Source organism: Zootoca vivipara, chromosome 1, assembly GCF_965207765.1.
Source record: "Zootoca vivipara chromosome 1, rZooViv2.hap1.1, whole genome shotgun sequence".
In the NCBI taxonomy this organism is placed as follows: Eukaryota; Metazoa; Chordata; class Lepidosauria; order Squamata; family Lacertidae; genus Zootoca; species Zootoca vivipara.
The window spans coordinates 79,291,730-79,304,802 of NC_142582.1; the positions used below are offsets into that span (position 1 = coordinate 79,291,730).

General features: G+C 39.2%; 1 protein-coding gene across 25 annotated transcripts in view; it reads left to right on the plus strand.

The window, feature by feature from the left end:
- Positions 1-13,073, plus strand: part of CD44 (CD44 molecule (IN blood group)) — a 70,293-nt gene that overhangs the window by 40,744 nt on the left and 16,476 nt on the right. For 13 of the 25 annotated variants that reach the window (XM_035116329.3, XM_060274841.2, XM_060274858.2 and 10 more), the window contains exons 5-11: positions 1,074-1,244; positions 1,537-1,662; positions 5,175-5,279; positions 5,672-5,800; positions 8,820-8,906; positions 9,830-10,000; positions 12,398-12,559. In XM_035116329.3, the coding sequence (XP_034972220.3) occupies positions 1,074-1,244; positions 1,537-1,662; positions 5,175-5,279; positions 5,672-5,800; positions 8,820-8,906; positions 9,830-10,000; positions 12,398-12,559 (951 nt within the window). The remainder of the gene's footprint in view (positions 1-1,073; positions 1,245-1,536; positions 1,663-5,174; positions 5,280-5,671; positions 5,801-8,819; positions 8,907-9,829; positions 10,001-12,397; positions 12,560-13,073) is intronic. The other 12 variants (XM_035116398.3, XM_088668952.1, XM_088668953.1 and 9 more) reach the window with 6 other exon arrangements.

Sequence of the window (13,073 nt, forward strand, 5' to 3'; positions counted from 1 at the left end):
TGCCCTGCTTAACGAAATTTCCGCTTAACGAAATTATTTTTTGCCTCACTAGACGAATTCGTTTTATGAAAAATTCGTCTAGCGAATCACGGTTTCCCATAGGAATGCATTGAAATTCAATTAATGCGTTCCTATGGGCAAAAAAATAAATAAATAAAAATTCAACGCATTCCTATGGGATTCGCTAGAGGAATTTTTCGTTATAAGAAAAGACCCGTGGAACGAATTAAATTCGTCTAGCGAGGCACCACTGTATTGTACTTTGTTGGAAAACATTTTACTATCCTAGCAGCAAATGCCATTGCATAGACAGTGCATGCCACAATTCAGAGTACAAAAAAGTTCCCACAGGGCAGAGTGCCTTAAGTGCACGATAACCACAAAATGGCGAGGTTTTACAAAGAAGAAATGGCTTGTACAATGTGCATCTAACTACTTTTGTACATAAACCATTCTAAAAGTGGCCAGGAGAATATAACCACTTGTTTTCTTATACGTATGCATATGTGGAAAGGTTTTCCACATCATTTGGCAGGATCTTGACATTACCCCAGTTTGGGCACAATGCTAACTGCAGTTTAGGGCTATGCAAACAATCCTTAGGCTTGCACACTCCAGCTTTCTCTCTCCTCCTGTATCGTGTCCATGAAGAGACTGGAAACACCCATTCCTTCTTTTTAATTAACTGCAGTTTATCATTAAGTCTAAGAAGGATAAACTGTGGTTAGTCTAAACTTTGGTGTGTTTTTTTTAAAAAAACCCAGAATCAAATCATAGTTTATCATCCTGGCTTGTTTCAAAAACCATAGTTTAGTTTGAACTAATCAGGGTTCCCGATTCAGATGTAACAATCAACACTGGTTGCCTCTTCGTAGAACAGGTGGGAGTATGTAAGTGCGACACTCATTGCTGCTTAAAACAAGGTTTGAACTTGGCTCTAAGTAGTTGAAGGCACAGGTTCCGTGGTAAGTTACCACATGGGTGATAGCTGTCCTGTTGCAGTACTATCTTGCTGGAAATGTTCCTCTGTTCAACTATACGGTATTTAATTTTTTACTTCCTCTTTCCAACAGAAATATACAATGCTGATGGATCACACTATATTGAGGGAGAGAGATTCACAAAACAGCCTCCCATTTCTGAAGATGACAATATCGGCGGCAGTGGTTCTGCAAATGACAGATCAACGACAGATCCCAATGTTATCAGTCCGGGTATCTCGTCACGTTATCCTCATCATGCAGGTATCACTGGCATTTACGGTTTAAGTCATGATGTGAAAAAGTAGCAACTATCAATAAGGATAATTCCCTTCTGCCATAAACAAAAGAATATTGTAAATGATTCATCTAACATAGTGCTGATAAATTCTAGAATAGTGCCCTTGTTAGTCTATTATAGCAGAAACTAGAGTACTGCTCCAGTAATATAATGAAACAATGCACAAACTTGTTCAAGGAATTCATAATGAAAACAGTATGGGTGGTAGGTCACTTATTTATCCATTATGCAACTCATTTATTTATTATTGCACAGATGGTGGTACTTTTCCCTCAAAAGAGCCTTTTGGGGAGAAGGATGAAGATGCAACTGATGTTCCAAATACATTTGACGGCCACCATGAAGGAGGACATTCTAAAGACCAGCACCCCCAAAGTCCTAGTAAGTGTGGCAATTTTATTACAGTAGGTACATTTTATGTAAACTTTCCTGTGCTTCTGGAAGAGATAAGAAGGGAAAATTGATGTGTGGTAGAAATAAGATTGAATAAGGATTAGTTTGCACAATTCTTATGTTGTGTAGTTCTATACATTGTTGCAGTGGTGATCTCACGGTCAGTGTTGTTCTTCGTCCCTAGTGCGGCATGTCTGGTTGGTCCAGAGGCAAGACTGATCTCATGCTTAGTGTATGTATGCTGATCACAAATAAATTCTACTTGTAGGGGTGGACTGTGGCATGGGCCTGATACCTGCTCCATGAAGCAGTGCTATGTAGAATGTACAAGTTTGCCAAATCTAGCCTCTACAGTCTGTGTTTAAAGTTGTGATTAATTTAACTATTGCATTCATATCTCCAGTATGCTATTGTATCAGATGTCCAGGAGCCTTCTGGAAATATGCAACTAGGCTCTTCAGAAAGCTGTCTTCGATTTGTGAAAGGCATTTTTCCTTATGATACATACTGCATGAGGGATGCGGGTGGTGCTTTGGTCTAAACCACAGAGCCGAGGGCTTGCCGATCAGAAGGTCGGCGGTTTGAATCCCCTGCCAACCTAGCAGTTTGAAAGCATGTCAAAGTGCAAGTAGATAAATAGGTACCGCTCCGTCGGGAAGGTAAACGACGATCCCGTGTGCTGCTCTGGTTTCGCCAGAAGCAGCTTAGTCATGCTGGCCACATGACCCGGAATCTGTCTGCGGACAAATGCCGGCTCGCTCGGCCTATAGAGCAAGATGAGCACCGCAACCCCAGAGTCATCTGTGACTGGACCTAATGGTCAGGGGTACCTTTACCTTTACATACTGCATGAGTATGTGGTTTTCAGTTAAGACCATTAATTGAGGCCATACTGTATATCCAGCCTTGATAGTGCATTGAAAAGATGACAGAATGGTGCTTGAGGATCCCTTTTTTCTCTGTTGGACAATATAGAAAAACTAAAAAATATTCATTGGAAATCTCAAGGGTAGTTCTATGGCTATTTGTTTGAATTAGAAGAAGTTTAGATTCATCTGGTCATTATGATCTCTCGGGGACGGAGAGAAGCCTCAGTTTGATCAGTTTTCCTGATGGGAGTTTAAAATGTTGCTTCTGGATTACCACTTTTCACATGAACTATTATTAAGGCATCATTTTCCTTTATTTGTATGCAATTTGTATGTATTTGTATGTACATACAAATACATTGTATGTATTTGTATCAATATATGCAACTTGGTCAGCACTGCCATTTAAATGGGCTTCTTTTGTTATTTCACTGTAATGTACTTTTTAGCGGCTGAACAATATGGTTGACATTGCAACTTTCTTGATGAACCTATTTAGGCTTATTCTGGGACTTGGAGGAAATTAGCTGCATGCTAGTAAAAAAAAGAAAGTATTTTAATAGTCTCACACAGTAGTGTTACTAGTTACTAGGCTTCACTAACAGCTGATGCTCCTGAAGCAGGGGCAGGGCATAAAGGTGTTGGAAGGAAGATTGGTATCAGGGATGTGTGAAATATGGTCTATTCTGTTCATAGATATCTCTCCCTTCCTGCATGCTGGGACAGCAAGAATTTGAGACCAATACTTGCAAAAGCAGTGTGTTTGAATTACTGACTTTACACTGCACTATTTAAATTTTTGCATCAAAACGTAGACAGCAGAACAGATTTGAACCAGTTTTGCATATCACTTGTACAGTTGCCTTAACTGGAAAAGTTTGTGCAATTCACACCACAGCTCTTTCTTTTAACAGATAATAGTTGTGGGTCTGCTGCTTACTTGTCATTCTAACTTGCAACAGTAGATTTGTGGGTTTGGCAGTGGAGCAGAAACTTGTGAATACGTGTGAGTTTCTAATCTTGATCTCAGCTTTCTCGCTTCAAGGGTGGTCTAAGGAATTATAGCGACTGGAGATTCAAACCAGCTTTTTGAGAAATGATGGCAAGTTCATAAGCTAGATACTCCCAAACTATATAAGTTCATGAAAAGGGCAAGCTGATATAAGGAGTATTAAAGAGCCAGCCAATAAAACCACTTAGCCAATAATCCAATTAGTCTACTCGCCTGGACCAAACCAACTTCTTGATTTTATAAATGTATAATTAATGGTACTTTAAAATTGCTGTAGCTATTTGATCTATAATTGGTTATTTATTTGGTCTCTTGTCACAGTTGTCCGTGTTGCACATTATTGCCAGGACATCATCTGTAAAAGAAATACTTGTTTTAAGTTATTCTGAATTTTGAGGCTGAATAAAACAGTGGTCTTTTCTCTGCAGTTCTGCTCTATAACTAGATCAAAGGTCATCCTGAGCCTGTTGATCTGTGCACTGGTGCAACAAGGGGTTGGGAGTCTTCCTCTTAGCTGCTTCATCCTCTTGATGCACCCCTATTGTTTCTGGGGTTCTTTGTGTTTGCGATACAATTTCTCCTGCCTAAGATTTCTATTTTGTCAACTGACTTGCATTCCAACAAAGCACTGAATACATTCTGTTGTATGCTTAGTATGTATTTATACTATACATTTCTGTACACTAAACTTTGATTAGATGAAACCTTAAATTTGGGGAGAGCCTTCAGTTTACTGCTAATCCAGCTATGCTTGTGTTGCTTCTTGGGGAACGAACCCATCTGAAGTCTAGTTCCATGCTTCATTTAAGAAGAGGCTGGATGCCATGGTTGCAGCCTGCATTGAGCAGCGGGCTGGGCTATATACCCCTTCCAATTTTGTCTGATTCTGTGAACCTAATAGATAATTACAGATTGCCAGATGATAATGAATGTCGCTGTACTGGAAATCATCCAAGAAAATGGGCAATTTTACACTCTGGGTGAAGAATAAATGCCATTCCTTGCACATGTTTTGGGAACTCAAAGCTGAAAACTAAGAATTGCCGTTCATAGAATAAACATGAAAGCAACAAGCTGTCATTTGGAAAAAAAATACATGAAAGAATTTCCAGCATGAACATCTTTGCTGTATTCACTCTCACATTTTCCATTGTGCTGAAATGGAAAGATACCGCTTGGTTTGTCTTCACACCAGTGAGATTTTCTTTCTTCTCATTGATCTCTTCCTCTTCACCAAGGCTTTCCCCCCTTTGGATTGCTGCTGCTTTCCCTCTTATCATTGAGAATGCTCTCCATCAGGTTTACATCTCTTCATCTCACAGAGTGATGTAAATGAATGGATGAGGAAATGATAGTGCTATTCTCTTTCTCTGCATTGCCACAAGGAAAAGACCAAGACTCAGCACTGGAACAGAAGTAAATAACGATGGAAAATGTTCAGCAAGTAACTCCTTAAACCATCCTCATAGCAGAAGAGGGAAGATCCCACGATGGGTCCAGTTGCGTTCTAGCACAAGAGCACTAAATTCCAGTTTTGCTTATCCAGTTATGGCTAAATATTCAAATGTGTTGTGGATAAAAATGAAAATCTTTACAACCCTTTAACTTCATCATGACAGATTTAGACTCACATGAGAAGCAAGAAGATCCAACAGAAGAATACAAAACACCTGGACTTGAAGGGAATAAGTATGGCAGAAAAACTCAGCTTTCTCCTAGTATCAGTAAGCATAATTCTTTTTACTGCGAAAATGGCCTTGTAAATATTTTCTGAAGCTTACTCATACTTGCTTAGTCTCCCAACATACACTCAGCCTTCACATCTTTAATTTGCACTCACATTGTTCATACCATTTAGTGTGTTATTCTGGCTTCTTTTCTCTCTGTTGGTGCCCCTTTATAAACTTCCCTTATTTTGGATTATGGCCAAGCTGAGGACTATTTACTGTGTTGTATAAACAAACAAAATCAACATTAACGCCATTCAAAAACACAGTACATCATCCTTCATTCTCCATTAAGAGGAAGTCCTGGTGATGGTGATGGAAGACAAATTAATGGAGTTAATCTGCCACAGCATATATCCAACCTGTTAGTTACTCTGCCATCATTACAGCTGGTGAAGAGTCAAATAATGGGAAGCGCCCTGAAAACTCTACTCAAGTTCGACAGGTTCCTGAAGAATTCCCTTTGTGGTGGCAGTCGGAGGAACACAAAGAAGTCCGCAACACAACTTCCAGGAAGGGTAACGCCTTACAAATGTTCTAGTCAGTTTGCCACCCCCCACTCTTAAAAATGCTTGGGCAAGAAACTCGTCTTCTCGATGAGAAGTTGCTAGTCTTCTTTTGCCTGCTGTGACTGAAACCAGCATTGCAGCTGCCTCCAGCACAGTGACTGTTGTGCTTGAGCACTGGCAATGTGAGTGGATGCAGTCATGTGGCCAGTGGCATGTAGAACAGTGCACAAGTTGACCGCAGGTCCTTTTTCCTCCAACCACTTGGAAGTACAGTATGCAGAAGCACAAATCAGCATACTGTACTGCATGTAGGCACAGGAGAACTGCCAGTGTAAGTGCACAGCAATTGCTATGCTGGAAGTGGACATTTGGATTGGCTTAGCAGGTTCATTGTTGTTACCTGGTTGTAGCAGGTACGATAATTCCCTCTGGCCAAGAAGCCATTAAATGCCTCAGCTTTGCATATGTGCCTGTGAAAAAGGTACGCGCATACTAAGCACACACACACATCTTTCCTTGCAATGTGCAATATGGGAGGCCTTGTGCAGCACTGTGCTCAATTCAAATACTTCTAAAAAATATGGATCCTTTTAAAATTGTTTTAGAAATACGCGATAATGGATAAAAGTTAGTTGTGAAAATAAGAATTAGGGTAAAATCTTTGCTGTGTAAACTATATCAGGTATTTCCCCCATGTAAACTGTAGGAGAGGAACTACTTCCATAGTCTTGCATTGTACTCACTTCCATTTGCTTTGTCATTATTTTCAATAATTATAATTTAGTCACGGCTTTCTCCTTTCCACTTCTCCTCCTTTAGGCCCCAATTAAAACCTCATAGCTATATTTTTCTGAGAACTGTCACAAAAGCCCGTTGACATGAAATCATTATCTTGTCAAAACATTCACTGCTGTAATTGCCAGTCATATTCTGAATCCAGAAAGGCATTGTTTTGACTTTCTTCATTACTCTTAACAATTTTATTGCACTGTGATACATTAGCCTGGTATTATACTGTAGCCTGGTATAACCTAGATAATTTTCACATTCACTGCATTTGCACATAATGATAAGCCATGGTTTAGGTGCACAAACCATGCACAAAGTGAAGGAAGCTTCTGTGAGTCTTGGGCATGCTTGTTTTCTACTCTCCTTTCATGTGGCAGGGAGAAGGTTTCTGGAGCATTTAGTTCCAGTTTCAAAGAATCTTAACTGATAACATATGAACCAGAGATTGGTGTAAACCAGGCATCCCCAAACTGCGGCCCTCCAGATGTTTCAGCCTACAACTCCCATGATCCGTAGCTAACTGGACCAGTAGTCAAGGATGATGGGAATTGTAGTCCAAAACATCTGGAGGGCCGAAGTTTGGGGATGCCTGGTGTAAACCAAACTCTTATCAGTTTCTGAACAGGCCAACTTCAAACCTTGTGTTATGAACCAGGCTTGTTTAAATAACCACAGCGTCTCTTAAACCACTGTCCCTGGTTCCTACATAATGGCAAGCCAGGTTTCTCAGAAAACGAAAATAAATATTCTCCCTGTGATCAGAAAGGGGCAGAAGGAAAGTGCAAGGCTCATGGCAGCTCTTTCTTGCTCATGAATGTAGCACTAAACCATAGTCCAGCATTATTAGACAGTTCTGGCGTTACCATGGACCAGAAAACAGTCATTATAACTGATCTTTCTGTAGCCTATAACAAACACACAAAGCCTTGTGTTTACTTTTCCCTGTTTAAGGATTCTTGACCACATCAGCTTGACATTTCTCTTTAAACCAAATCAAAGTTGCAAACAGGAATAAAAAATAGCAGCTTACTGTGGCCAATTAGCAATGGGAAATGAGAGACAGAAAATGGGTAAATGACTTTATTGGATCCAGTTCCCTTAGTGATCTTTTGAGGACAGCTTTGTGAGCAGTGCTTTTTGGTCTGACACTTTGTCCTATTTTTCTCTTATGCAAGGTTTAAACAGAAGAAATTCATAATCAGATACAAAATTATACAGTGGTACCTCGGTTTAAGTACACAATGGGTTCCGGAAGTCTGTACTTAACCTGAAGCGTACTTAACCTGAAGCGAACTTTCCCATTGAAAGTAATGGAAAGTGGATTAATCCGTTCCAGACGGGTCCGTGGAGTACTTAAACTGAAAATACTCAAACCGAAGTGTACTTAAACCGAGGTATGACTGTATAGTCAATAAGGTGTTTTAAAAGGGCAACCCTTTGCATACATACAGAAAGAAAGGAATCCTCTTTCATGCCCTTCCCTGAGCTCATGGAAGGGCTTTTGATCCAGTGGTTGAGAGGAGGAAACATTTGCTGATCCCTTCCACAGTGCCCCTGAAAAGCAGCTCCAGAAACTTGAGGTACCTTCCAAAACACAGTATAAGCTACTGTGAGGATGGATTGCAGGACGAAGAGTGAATTGGGAAAAATCTTTTGCCCTCCCCGTCCTTTAGCAGAGGCACCTGCTGAATCAAAACCCTTCTGTTATTGTAAGTGCCCTGATTCGATTCCACCCATTGTAAGCACAAAAATACATACGGTAAAACGTTGGTGGATGGATGTAAGGACTTTGGGATTCACTAAAATGGCTTGTAGATACACCACAATTGAAATAAAGGGATTCAATACCCTCACTTAATTTTTCCTCCACTTTATTTTGCTTCCTTATTTGTTAATATTACGTATATTTGGCTTTATTTTATCAATGTCCTGCTCTTTTTCCATGCCCCAAGCTAACTTCTCTCTAGTGTATAAATAAACTCTTCTGATTTTGATAAATACTACAAGGTTTTCAATTCCTGTGAGAAGTCAATGCAAGAACTATAGGAACAGACACCTCTTTCTTGAATTAAGCACCAAACACCTAACTGTTAAGCCTCTTTCTCCCTTCCTTTTATTAATCTTATTGTTGGCAGGCAAGTTGTTTATTCAGGAAGGTGTTGATGGATAGTAGCTTAGCTGGGAAATGTTAGCTTAACAAATAAAAATACCATAACTCATTCCTCTGTTGTCTGAACAGCTGTCAGCCCTCATCACAACTCACATGAGGAAATGTCCACCACTATTGATTTTAAGGAGGTGCACCATCCCATTGAAGGAACTTGGGGTAAAAAAATTAACTGCTAACAATCATTTATAATTGCCTAGAATACAAATTTAATGGCAACATCAGAAGTAGTGTGTTGACTGTAGAAAACAGCCCCATATTCTGTAAGGATTTTTCTATTCAATAAAGCCCCACTTAGTCTGAAATCTTAGGAACTGAATATGCACGAATATTCATTTGGACTGAATACGCATCCTCTATTGCTACATGTATGTATTGCTGAGATCCCCTGCTCTTTTAATAACTCCTCAAAGCATCCTAATATTGGGTTGCTTCGTGAATAATTTTATTTCTTATTATCCATTGGTTGTTCTTAATGCCAGCTCCATTATTTGTGCTGGCAGTGGGACGCATAAACTGAAAATTCTCTTGTGCTGTGTCTAACTTCTGTGAAACTGTCTCAAAATATCTGGAGGGCCGGAGTTTGCCTATGCCTGAGTAAGAATATAGCATTTCCCCTGAGATTCTTGTCAAATCACCTGTATTCAAAGCTCCAACTTTTCTCTAGTGGGATCCAAGGGATCTTGCAGTGCCTCCCAGGACCATATCCTGGTGTATTGAGCGCCTTGTAAATGCTCTCTCGTCTCTTTATTATATCACTCACAATGCCATGTGTATTACAGTGATACAAGACAACTGTAACTAACTCAACCATCTTCTTGCACTGGATCACAGACACTCTCACTGATTTTATGTCCACTGTACATTGTTGCACCGCCACCACAGGTTGTTTTATTTCCACCCAAGAAATCTATTACACATTATTAATTTCTTGCTCATTATTCACCTCTAACGAGGAGTTCTGAAAACACTAACACAAATAATAAAGACAAGGATAAGGATGGATAATTCTTACTTTGGTGATTGGGAAATGGATAATAATATTAAAAGCTTACCGTAGGTTTACATAATCAAATCACTAGATAAGAGTTCTGAAGAACATCATGATGTTGATGATGATGATGGTGGCGATGATGATGATGGTGATGGTGATGATGATGATCACAATGGAGAAGGGTCTGGGCACTTAAATCCTGAAACAGTTCTTGAATGGAACAGCAGTGGTGATAACGAACCTCGGCCATCAAAAACCAGTAAGCATTAATTCCTGTCATGTATGCACTGCGCTATAATGAAAGTCATTAGATGTGTCTCAGTAAACGGTGGAATTTGGATGTATGTGTACATATTAAGCACTCTAGAAGTAATAAATGATAATCTATAAGGAATAGTTTGCACCATACATAATTCAGAAATACAACAGCATCGAATCCAAAATTAATTCATAATGTTGTAATGCAATTCTGGATATAGTGGAAGATTACTGCTTAATAATAGACAACACTAACCAAAGAAGGTTTAATTGAGTCCCATGACTTATTTTACTCTGCCATTATTTCTATGCATATCCTAAACTGGGAGCAGGACTTCGTGTTTGCATATGATATTGGCACAATCCTATTGGCATAGCTGTCAAGTTCTCCCTTTTTTAAAGGGAAATTCCCTTATGCTGAATAGGCTTCCTCGCGAGAAAAGGGAAAACTTGACAGCTATGCCTATTGGCTTAGTCTGGAAATGGAAACTCGGGTGCATACTTACAAACAAAAGTCTCATTTTGTGTTTTATGCTTGAGCTTCATTTAGCTCTGAGTTGCCGTACCTCTTCGCATTGGAGTCTGTTAGGCATTTGTCCTAGGAATGCATATTATGAAACTACGTTTTCCTTGGTAAACATCCCTAAAGTACTTTGGTTTCTTTTGCACTGGATTATCTCTGTGATATGAGTACATTGCAAAGTGTGCTGGTGCCTTCAGTTGTATTTAGAAAGGTACCATTCCCCTCAATACATTTAAACTCTAGGCTTTGACTTTTGTCATTCATGTTATATGTGCACAGGTAGTCTTTGAGGTCAGATTTATTTTGCCATGGTGAGATGCTGGTTGGTTTGTGGTGGTGGTAGAAGCTATTCTTTGGATTTAGCAACAAGCATCAAGTTATATGTTAAATTAACATATGTTGTGCATATCTTCCTGGATTATTCTTTATCTTAATTGTGGAAAATGCAATTTAGTGAAATCAGTCAAGCGGCTTGTATCCATTTGTATCTCTCAGAAGTGTAGTGGGTCTCATTGCATTGTATGAATCATGCATTTTGCTATAGTTCTTCCATAGTGAAGCAAAGCAAATCATAAATCAAAGAGTGCATTTCAAAGGAAAAAAATCTGTGGATAAAAACTTTTTTTACTGTTTACCAACATAATTTCATACAGTAGTTGGAGACATATATTTTTGTGCCTTTAGCAACAGCCTTACTTATTTACTATTTTTATTTAATAAAGCCATTGTTATCCCACACTTTCCATTGCATTTACTGGTAAGTCTGATTTTTAGGAGAAGCAGATTTGTTGCACAAGAGTGCCAAACCTGCTTTAATTGTATAACCTGAGTTTGTTGATACATGACTGAGCAGCACCCAGGAATAACAACAGTGTGGAAGTACCCTTACTTTTCTGTATCAAGTTGCTGTTCAAAGCACAGAACCAATCCCAGTTTTTGTTTTAATGGCAACCTTTGGTTATAAATGGAAAGGTTAGTATGCATAGCACTTGATGGCAACAGAAGGGTTGAGTTTGGATTTTTGTAATGATCTCTGAAACTCATCAGTGGTCATGATTGCAATTTTCTTCAGCAGTAGTACAAAACTAGTGGCACTATTCTGCAATTGCCCACCTGAACTTAAAATAAATGCAGAATTTGTCTCTGCCACTCTCATGAAATCATCATCTAAAAGCAAAAGTCAAATGTTAAGTTTCCAAAATTCTATTTTTCCAAGACATTTGAGGGCAATGATCCTGACATTTGCCCATTGATGTGGGTTTTCCAGAAGTGATTGCATCAGAAAATTTCCTGATGACCTACATGGTTATCTAACCTAGCATATTTATTTTACTTGTGTTTAAGTAAATAGAACAAAACCTTTGAAACTTCCAAACTTTCCCAATATTACATTAGCAATTGGCAGCCATTCATTGCCACTTCTGAAACAGAAACTAGAAAAATTCTCATTTGGGAAATTTTTCTGTCCCTTAACGTGGGATTTGCTTGCAGATCTACTACTCTTGCAGCAGTTTTCAGCCAGAGTGAACATTTACAATCTAAAGAGGACATAACTGCTGATTCATGGATGTTTATTTATTCAGTATTTGATGGCATTCAATGGACATGTGTCCATTGTAAAATATTGGGTTTCATTTCAAATTGTTGTGCCTGCGATGGTGAATTTCAGAGGGCTCTCACATACCTGTAAGTCTCCACTTGATGCTAAAGATGAAACGACATGGATATGTAAGCTGTGCATTAAAATACCTGTACAATATAGATGGCTTATGTTATACCCATGTGTTATATCCATGAAATAAGACCAATGTTAATTGGTTGGTGGTAGTATAGAATATAGTCAAATAAATATCAATTCAACTATTGTCACAACAGCTGTGGTCTCCACCAAAGATGTCAAGCATGATGACGCCGCTCATGATTCATTTCTGCATGGTGTACACTCTGAAAAAGACAGTGAAGTCAAATATTCAACAAATGGCACAAGGGAGGATGTGCTACCTCTAGGTGATGATGAACATTATTCAACAGCTACTGGTATGACTACTAAAGCATGATCTTGACACTACCTCTTTCATGTCAGCATCAACTCACACAGTATCAAAGTCTAGAACAGGCATAGGCAACCTTGGCTCTCCAGATGTTTTGGAACTACAATCCCATGATCCCTAGCTAACAGGGCCAGCGGTCAGGGATCATGGGAGTTGTAGTTCCAAAACATCTGGAGAGCCAAGGTTGCCTATGCCTGGTCTAGAAGTTAGTTAATAACTAGAATCATGGTGCGCTGCTACATCTGTAGTATATCTGCTACTACATCTGCAGATAATATGCTGTGATTACTTTTTAAAAAAGAAAGCAGAGCCACACATTTGAAAGCCTTCCCCCCCCCGATGTGTTCTGTTAAATCTTAACAAAACCATGAAACCCAAAGCTCACGTGTTATTTGGCTTTGGCTAAGCAAGAGTGAGTCACAAATCCCAAATCTGAATTTATTTTATACTCCAAAGTTCCCTGAAATTTGCAGAAGTTCCAAACCAACATGCCATGCCTG